This window comes from Mus musculus, chromosome 12 (genome assembly GCF_000001635.26).
Source record: "Mus musculus strain C57BL/6J chromosome 12, GRCm38.p6 C57BL/6J".
NCBI lineage: Eukaryota > Metazoa > Chordata > Mammalia > Rodentia > Muridae > Mus > Mus musculus.
The window spans coordinates 87,953,949-87,963,817 of record NC_000078.6 but is presented as its reverse complement, the minus strand read 5'-3'; the positions used below and the strand labels follow the sequence as shown (position 1 = coordinate 87,963,817).

Sequence of the window (9,869 nt, the reverse complement as noted above, 5' to 3'; positions counted from 1 at the left end):
GATCTGATGGTGTTTTGGATTTCTTCAGGATCTGTTGTGATGTCTCCCTTTTCATTTCTGATTTTGTTAATTAGGATGCTTTCCCTGTGCCTCTAGTGAGTCTAGCTAAGGGTTTATCTATCTTGTTGATTTTCTCAAAGAACCAGCTCCTCGTTTGGTTGATTCTTTGAATAGTTCTTCTTGTTTCCACTTGGTTGATTTCGCCCCTTAGTTTGATTATTTCCTGCTGTCTACTCCTCTTAGGTGAATTTTCTTCCTTTTTATCTAGAGCTTTTAAATGTGTTGTCAAGCTGCTAGTGTGTGCTCTTTCCAGTTTATTTTTGGAGGCATGAGTTTTCCTCTTAGAAATGCTCTCATTGTGTCCCATAAATTTGGGTATGTTGGGGCTTCAGTTTCATTAAACTCTAAAATGCGTTTAATTTCTTTCCTTATTCCTTCCTTGACCAAGGTATCATTGAGAAGAATGTTGTTCGGTTTCCACGTGAATGTTGGTTTTCCATTATTTATGTTGTTATTGAAAATTAGCCTTAGTCCATGGTGATCTGATAGGATGCATGTGACAATTTCAATATTTTTGTATCTGTTGAGGCCTGTTTTGTGACCAATTACATGGTAAATTTTGGAGAAGGTACCATGAGGTGCTGAAAAGAAGGTATATCCTTTTGTTTTAGGATAAAATGTTCTGTAGATAGCTGCTAAATCCATTTCTTTCATAACTTCTGTTCGTTTCACTGTGTCCCTGTTTAGTTTCTGTTTCCATGATCTGTCCATTGATGAAAGTGGTGTGCTGAAGTCTCCCACTATTATTGTGTGAGGTGCAATATGTGCTTTGAGCTTTACTAAATTTTCTTTAATGAATGTGGCTGCCCTTGCATTTGCATCATAGATATTCAGAATTGAGAATTCCTCTTGGAAGATTTTACATTTGATGTGTATGAAGTGTCCCTCCTTGTCTTTTTTGATAACTTTTGGTTAGAAGTTGATTTTATTTGATATTAGAATGGCTACTCCAGCTTGTTTCTTCAGACCATTTGCTTGCAAAATTGTTTTGCAGCCTTTCATTCTGCGGTAGTGTCTATCTTTTTTCCTGAGATGGGTTTCCTGTAAGCAGAAAAATGGTGGCTCCTGTTTGCAAAGCCAGTCTGTTAGTCTATGTCTTTTTATTGGGGAATTGAGTCCATTGATATTAAGAGATATTAAGGGAAAGTAATTGTTGCTTTCTATTATTTTTGTCGTTAGAGTTGGCATTCTGTTCTTGTGGCTATCTTCTTTTTCGTTTGTTGATGGATTACTTTCTTGCTTTTTCTAGGGCTTGGTTTCCGTCCTTGTGGTTTTTTTGGGTTTTTTGTTTTTTTGTTTTTTGTTTTTTGGGTTTTTTTTCTGTTATTACCCTTTGAAGGGATGGATTTGTGGAAAGATAATGTGTGAATTTGGTTTTGTCCTGGAATACTTTGGTTTCTCCATCTATGGTAATTGAGAATTTGGCTGGGTATAGTAGCCTGGGCTATTAGATATTTACTGGCACTTTAAGTTAAAAATCTTCCTTCTCATCTACTCCTACTATCTGTAGGTTTGGTGTACTCATTGTGTCCTGGATTTCCTGGATGTTTTGAGTTAGGATCTTTTTGCATTTTACATTTTCTTTGATTGTTGTGCCGATATTCTCTATGGAATCTTCTGCACCTGAGCTCCTCTCTTCCATCCCTTGTATTCTGTTGCTGATGCTCGCATCTGTGATTCCTGATTTCTTTCCTAGGGTTTCTATCTCCCGCATTGCCTCACTTTGAGTTTTCTTTATTGTGGCTACTTCCCTTTTTAGGTCTAATATGATTTTGTTCATTTCCGTCACCTGTTTGGATGTGTTTTCCTCTTTTTCTTTAAGGACTTCTACCTGTTTGGTCGTGTTTTTCTGTTTTTTAAGGACTTGTAACTATTTATCAGTGTTCTACATTTCTTTAAGTGAGTTATTAAAGTCCTTCTCGATGCCCTCTACCATTATCATGATATATGCTATGAAATCTGGGTCAAGCTTTTCGGGTGTGTTGGGGTGCCCAGGACCATCTGAGGTGGGGGTGATGGGTTCTGATGATGGTGAGTGGTCTTGGTTTCTGTTAGCAGTTTGCTTTTCGCCACCTGGTAATCTCTGGAGTTAGTTGTTTTAGTTGTCTCTGGTTAGAGCTTATTCCTCTCATGACTCTGTTAGCCTCTATCAGCAGACTTGAGAGATTAGCTCTCTCCTGAGTTTCAGTGGTCAGAGGACTCTCTGCAGGCAAGCTCTCCTCTTGCAGGGAAGGTGGACAGATATCTGGCATTTGGACCTGCCTCCTAGCAGAAGATAAAAGTCCTAAACTGGGCATGTCCCAGAAGCTGTGTAGCTTTGGCCTGTCCCAGAAGCTGTTAGCTTCTGTAGCCCACACTCTCACCTGCACAGACTAGTCTCAGAGGGATCCAGGAACCAAGTTGGCTCCCCCAGGTGCTCTGGCAACGCCCACTGGGCGGGGCAAACACCTCTCCTCTGGCAAGGAAGGTGCCCAGATGTCTGGAGCCCGAAACAGGGTCTGCCCCAAAAGTTTTGTGGCTCCTCCTTAGCTTCTGTAGTCCACACTCTCACCTGCACAGACTATCTTGGAGAGATCCGGGAACAAAGATGGGTCTCCCAAGTGCTTCGGCAAAGCCCTCTCAGGCGGGGCGGAAACCTCTCCTCTGGCAGGGAAGGTGCCCAGATATCTGGAGCCTGAAACAGGGTCTGCCTCAGAAGCTGTGTGGCTTCTGCCTGTCTCAGAAGCTTTTAGCTTCTGTAGCCCACACTCTCACCTGCACAGACTAGTCTCGAAGGGTACTCTCATTTTCTTGCCTGCAGATGAAACCTATCCCCTCATCCCATACTTCTACATATCTAATTCAATTGCTGTAATCTAATTGTACTAGAAATGAATTTCTTTCGCGAACATTGAGCTGTATGGGAAGCCATGATCTTTGTGTCCCATTAATGAGACCTGTTCCTGGCATGAAATGAAATGCACAAATCTAAGAATGACCTAATTATGGTGATGAGGAATGAAGAAACCAGACACAGGTACAGAAATGTTGGGAAAGATTAGGATCTGTGGTCTGATAGGGACATACATGCAACCAAAAAAAAAAAAGTCAACATATTTATTGTATGCAGTCAACAGATTGGGCCATTCTCATAAAATGGTGCTTCTATTGTAACACATTCAAACTACAAGTGCTTGATACTTTCTACAGATGCAACATCCATTCACCAGCTCAGAGGAAGTTATTGACTTTCCTGTGTATCTCAGACTTTTAGGTGATTGACATTTTCATGCTCCATTTAGCAGTGGACATTCACTTAGGATTTCATCAGTCCCCAATACTAAGTTTCTATTTCTCAGTTTCACAATCAAGCTTATAGTAGTTCCACAAAACGGCAACATTGGGTATGCCGATCATAAATGTAGCACCCACCACATTTAGAGCATTTGGTTGTTTGAAAGGAGACACTATGGAGCTGTCTTTTGGCTCTCAGTATATCCAGAAGCTCAGGACAAAAACTTTCTAATCTGTGTGTTAGTATTACACCACTGTCATCATAGCACTCTATAGGGGCAGGGTAACACTCATAGATCAGCTGACTCAGCAGGGCTGTGTGGTGTAGAAGTTGTTTCAAGAAAGGCAGAGAAACATCATTATCATAGAAAGTGACCTCTCTGAGGTGAGAACATTGGCTTAGGGCAGGCAGCAAGGCACTGAACTGAAAGTCCACTATACAACATGAATCCAATTCCAGGGTTTTCAGGGTATCTCCAACTCTCTCAAGGAGAAAACCAAGAGGCTCAAGGAGTAAATCACATAAATATATATCACTAATATGCAGATGTTTGAGTTCACAAATATTCAGGCAATAGGGCAGGCAATCCAAGTCTGACTGTGAGAGGTCACAGTTACTGATGCAAAGTGTCTCCAAGGGCTTTTTCAGGCACCTGGGTAGAGAAGAAATGCTTGCTTTTTGACAAATGTTGTTGAAAAGGGTCGATATAATTGACAGCTAAGCAGACGGCACTTCTCCCAAACTCATTCTGGCTACACTTTGAGGTCAATTCTAGGATACGGCCTTGTGTTATCTGCTCTCACAACTCACAGTATTCTAGTCTGAGGTCTGTAGTTATCACTATAGGTATGATTCAGGGCATGGCTGGAAAACACAGCAATGGATATATCAGGCCAAAATGGTGCATGTAGGAAGAACTACCTACCTCAAACAAAGTTTAACTACTAGGGCTGTTGTTAAGAGTTCTCAGAAGTTTTATTCCTCCAAAGGCCATGATCCTGTCTTCATCTTGAAACCCAGTGTTGCATATAGCTCATCTGCTAAACCTGTTTCTGAACTCAAAACCTTTCACACATGAGCAATAAGAGGCATGCTTATGCCTCATCATACATATCTTAGCACACAGCTCATCTACTCAGATATGTTATGTTTCTAACAGTGCTAGGTTTATTGTGGCCAGATTATCAAGGACTCCCTAGCTTAATAAAACAAAAGAAGAAAAAAGCAAAAGAAAAGTGATGTGTTTTCTCTGGTCTTACTGGACCCTCTCAGTCCTTCCTTACCTGAGGTATTCTTTCAGGTTGCCTTTTATAAAAGGGACATCATTTACATAGAGTTTCTGGAGACAGTGGAGTGTGGGAAGTTGAGAAATCAAGCTGAATATTGTCTCCTCATCAAGCTTTTCAGAATCACCCAAACTGAAGGTACCTATGATGTGATCTAGTGTGAGTGTGAAAAGACTTTTCATCAGTTTCAGGTAGGGATTAAGAAAAGCCAACTCTTCTATGCAGATACATCTTAGGATAAGCTCCTGTATACAGTCTGCGTGTACAGTTTTGAAGATTTCTATCACTGAGGCTTTGGTTAAGCCTTCAATTAGTAGCTTTCTACAGAATAGATGAATAGAATCTTTTCTCTGCTGGGCCCACTGCAACAAGTATGTGGTAGATTCATCAAGTCTGCCCTTCATGCGAAGGACTTCAGTCGTCACCTTCAATTCTTTCTTCACCTCACAGCCAGCACTGTTCTCAATTGGCTGCTTCTCTGTCCTGAAATCTGGTAAGCCTTCACCTTCATGGGATCCAGCCCATATCTTCAAGTCATCTTCTCTCCAATTAATTACTCTGAGTTTGCACCTACTGTGAGAGAAAAGAGTATAATTATCAGAATATAAAAGAAGACACATATTACACTCTGATTCTTTTCACATCTCATACATCAGCTCTTTCTTCCAAAACTTTGCCTTTTCCTTTGCCTAGAATTAAACCCCAAGTGTCACATGCTCAGTAAATGCATAACATTCTTTGCAAGAGGGGCATCTTTAGCCCTGTCTTCCTTCCCTTGATTCCAGGCTCCATAATCACAAGCACTTGTACCTTTGAGGGATGCAGGAAAGACCCATTTCTCACTGGCTGTCTACTCTTCTTCTGTATTCTGCATTAGCCATTATTTGCCCAGAGAGCTGAGACAGAGCTTAAAACCCTACACCCTATAAGCTTCTATACCCAGTCAAGAAAATGTTGAATGTGGGGCAAAGAGAAAATTGAAGATCAGAAGTCTTTGATCCATGGTTGGCTAAATATTCTCTGTCTCTAGTTGCTTCTTCTCAGCACTCAGAAAACCATTCTCCAATACCAGTTGCTTTTGCCTACCTGGTTTGAACCTTTTGTGCAAGCAGTATATCTAGTCCCTCAAGCATAGCCTTCAAAGTCTCCAGGTTGCAATTATTTATCTGCTTTCCTAAAGAAAGGTATGGGAAGGGCCACACAGGTATCATGGCCTTCAAGATCCCTATATATCCATCAGTGAAGGCCTCCTCAAAAATTACTGGGAACAGACTCTGGGGCAGGTCCGTGAGAGCAGAAATGGCCAAGGCCTCATCCCTCAGTAGACTCTGAATTGCCAGGTTCTGGAGGGTGGGTGGGGAATAGCATTCCTCTGTGACTTCTTCTAAAGAATCATCCTAGGGAAGCAGGTAAAAAATACACCATTAATGACAAGAAATTTAGGGAGCCCTTCTGCCCACACAGGGAAGTGTGAGGGCTAGATCACTACCGATGAGGATAGAGAACTCAGTTTACCAATTTGATCACCCTCGATTTTCTTTGTTTTTAGAGACAGGGTCTTTATAGAACTACCTGTATTCTGAGCAGTCTTGCAATTTGCTTTATAGACCACACTGGCCTAGACCTCAGTGAGACTTGCCTGCCTGGGCCTCCAAATTGCTAAGATTATATGTGCGTTCCACCACTGCTCAGAAGATGCCACCATAATATATCCAAACCAGAACTGCTTGGTCTGCCCTTTGCTGGTTTTAAAGCCACAATTCTCTCTGGTGATATGAAAATTCTCCCATGTATCCTAGTTCTCAAAGGCCACATCCAAGTTTAGCCACAGTTTGGATGAATACATCCCACTGGAAAGGAATCGCCAAGAACTCTGAAGGCTCAGGCAGTTGTTTGATGATAAATAGACTATGCTTACATTTCTAGGCCTTCAAAGAAAGCAAAGGAAAACAGTTTCCAAACTTCCACAATCCCTATTCAGCTACACTGCATAGAACATGTCTTTGAAATTCCTATCAATAATTATTGACATTAATCTTTGATTATTACTCATGATGGCCTTTTGGAGAAGGTGTTGGGGAAGCTCCAAGCTTGAATAATGCAAGCTACAGAGCTAAAGAGAGTAGGAAAAACTACACTACTATAATTAAACTTTCAGTAGTCATTGGCACAGTATGTAACTCTTTAGCAAGAATCCAGAAAGAATAAATGATGAAGTAGAGTTTAAAATTCACATGCTGAAGCCAGGAGGTTCACAAGTTCAATGCCATAATTTGTACCTTCTACAGCACCATAACAGCTTTTCTGAGACCTGCAAAAACTAATTAAAGACCAAAAATGTAAGAAAAAGGAGTGGAAATTTTAATTTCAGGTGATATTCAGATTTTTCATTAGAATACTAAATAAAAATAGGCAGGATTGTTTCTGAAAATTTGAACATATCCTGGATTCCTTGAAAAGAATAAACCATGTATCAATCAGCACATGGAAATACCTTGTTTTTTATCTGGTTTTTTTTTGTTTTGTTTTGTTTTGTTTTACTTCTTTCAGACTTGTTCTTATCCATGGCTGTTTTGAAACTTACTTTATAAATTTGGCTGGTATCAAGCATAGATACCATTTACTTTCTGCCTTCCTGTTGGAGTAAAGTGAGGGTATGAGAGGATAGGAGCAACAAAGGCTATGATAAGGATATAATGTCTATTAAATACACACACACACTTATATGTATATACATGTACATATACATACACAATATACACCCAAACATATTTGTATATATGTGTATGCATAAACATGGATATGTATGTATACACACACACACACACACACATATATATATATATATATATATATATATATATATATATATATGCATGTTTCTTCTTGCAAGTTTGAGAACACCCTGAGTTCCATAAAATTAGAGACTATTTATCAGTGAGAAGCAAATACCATTTGCTTGGTTTGCCTTATTTTTTAATTATGTATTGCTTTATTTCTTTAATGAATAGGAATATACTCTTCCTGTCTTCAGACAGCTACATAGAGGGCATGTGATCCCGTAGATAGTTGGGAGCCACCATATAGTTAATGGGAATTGAACACAGTACATCTGGAAGAATACTTAATGTTCTTAACCACTGAACTATCTCTTGAACCCCTTGTTTTGGTTTTAGAGACTTAATTTAATACATAGCTGTTTTGACACTCACAGCCTCCCTCTCCATTCCTATTACTGAGATTAAAAGCACACCAAAAAATGCCAGTCTTAAAGTCACATAAAGATCAGTAGTGAAGGGACTTGTCTAACTCATATCTTACATTCCAGGCAAAAGTGCTTTGATTTCAAGATCACCCTGACATTCTTAGTGAGACTGTTCAAAAGACAAAAACAAATCTATATAAAAAAATATCCCACAGAAATGACAATGAACCAATTAATAATTGGAAGTAATTGAGAACACACTTTTAAGGCCTGCCATTTTTTTCTTTTTAATTATATTCAAATCATTGCCCCCCTCCCATAGTTTTATAAAATTCCTCATCTTCCTTGTCTCCAAAAGGGTAGTCCCATTCCCGTAGAGCTTCAAGTCTCTCTAGGATTATTCTCACCTTCTCCCACAGAAGCTGGATCAGGCAATCCTCTGCTATACATGTGCCTGGGCTTCGGACAAGCCTATATATGCTGCCTGGTTGGGTAGCTCAGTCTCTGGGAGCTCCCAGTTGTCAAAGAAAGGTGAAGCTGGTGGTGTTCATATAGGGTCATTCTCCCCTTCAGCTTCTTCAATCCTTCTCCTAATTCAACCATAGTAAAATCTTGAATGGTCAAAAATCACTTAAAGAAATATTCAAAGTCCTTGGTCATCAGTTAAATGCAATTCAAAATGACCTTGAGATTCCACCTTACAACAATCAGAATAGCTATGATCAAAAACTCTGGTGACTGCACATGCTGGTGAGGGTGTGGAGAAAGGAACACTCCTCCATTGCTGGTAGGATTGCAAACTGGTGCAGCCACTCAGGTAATCAATCTTGTGGTTCCTCAGAAAATTGGAAACATCTCTACCTGACAAGCTAGCTATACCACCCTGGGGCGTATACTCAAAAGACATCCCACCATACTACAAGGACACATGCTCCACTATGTTCAAAACTTTCTAATTTGTAATATCCAGAAGCTGGAAACAACCCAGATAGCCCTCAACCAAAGAATGGATACAGAAAATGTGATTCATTTACATAATGGAATACTATTGCACTGTTAAAAATCAGGACACTATGAATTTTGCAGGCAAATGGTGGAACTAGGAGATATCATCCTGAGTTAGGTAACTTACTCTCAAAATGACATGCATGGTATGTACTAACCAAAAATGGATATTAGCCAAAAATACAGAATATCTAGGATTGAGGTCAAGCAATCTTGCCTAGAAACTGATCTCAAAAAACAAACAAAAACAAAAAACAAAAAAAAAACAAAAAAAAAACAAAAACAAAACAAAAAAAAACAACAAAAACCAGCAAGTAACACAGTATATAAACAAAATTTCAAGTGAGAACAAGGCTAGACTAGGTTACATGAGATGAGGTATCCTGATGGAGCTGAGGTACTTACCTGATCTGGACAATGGAGACAGATCACCATATTCGGGCAAGGGAAAGCTGTGACTCCAGGCTCCAAGAGACCTAATCTATACTTCCTCTCCTTGCTATGAATCATTATATACCTTTCAGCTGAACCCTCCCTTTGTAGCCACACCCTCCCAGCTAAAGTCAGCCTCTGGTTCAACAATTGAGTCTCCATCCACCTGCTCATTTTCAGATTTAAATAGTGTCTGCAAATTAGACCAGATCTGTACACAGGAAGAATCTAAGACCAGACCCATAGTCAAGAATTGATTTACTGAAGACGAGTGGTTATGTCTGATGCCCTTACTCACATTACTTGCAAAGCCAAGTTAAGTGGATCTCAGAGTTCAAGACTCTGCTGGTTTGTGTATGTATGGCAAATAACTCACCTTGTAGAAGTTGAAGTAGCATTGTGGGTATGGACTTTAATCCCCTTTTCCTAGCTTCTTGGGAGCCCTTATTCTGTTAGCAGCATCTGGAGCTCAAGGCTGACCCTGATGATTTGTCAGTCCTCAGCTGTGCTAACTTGAGAAGACTGAAGTGGGAGGATGCCAAACAGATCAGCTTAATTTCACCTTCAGCTACACAGTAAACTTGAGGAGAGTCTAAGATAATGGTCA

General features: G+C 39.9%; 1 protein-coding gene across 3 annotated transcripts; it reads right to left on the bottom strand.

Moving 5' to 3' along the window:
* Window positions 1-3,135: 3,135 nt before the first annotated feature.
* Gm2042 (predicted gene 2042) lies at window positions 3,136-9,338 on the bottom strand. Of its 3 annotated transcripts, XM_006515315.3 has the most exons (5): window positions 9,236-9,299; window positions 8,233-8,415; window positions 5,707-6,017; window positions 4,618-5,193; window positions 3,142-3,986 (listed from the first exon to the last, which is right to left on the bottom strand). In XM_006515315.3, exons 3-5 carry the CDS (start codon window positions 5,829-5,831, stop codon window positions 3,413-3,415), a joined length of 1,275 nt encoding a protein of 424 aa, XP_006515378.1. In that variant the 5' UTR covers window positions 5,832-6,017; window positions 8,233-8,415; window positions 9,236-9,299; the 3' UTR covers window positions 3,142-3,412. The 3 variants fall into 3 exon arrangements, with proteins under 3 accessions (NP_001257721.1, NP_001257722.1, XP_006515378.1); NM_001270792.1 differs by lacking the exon at window positions 8,233-8,415 and having other exon boundaries at window positions 3,136-3,986; window positions 9,236-9,338; NM_001270793.1 differs by lacking the exon at window positions 8,233-8,415 and having other exon boundaries at window positions 3,136-3,986; window positions 5,046-5,193; window positions 9,236-9,338.
* Window positions 9,339-9,869: the final 531 nt, after the last annotated feature.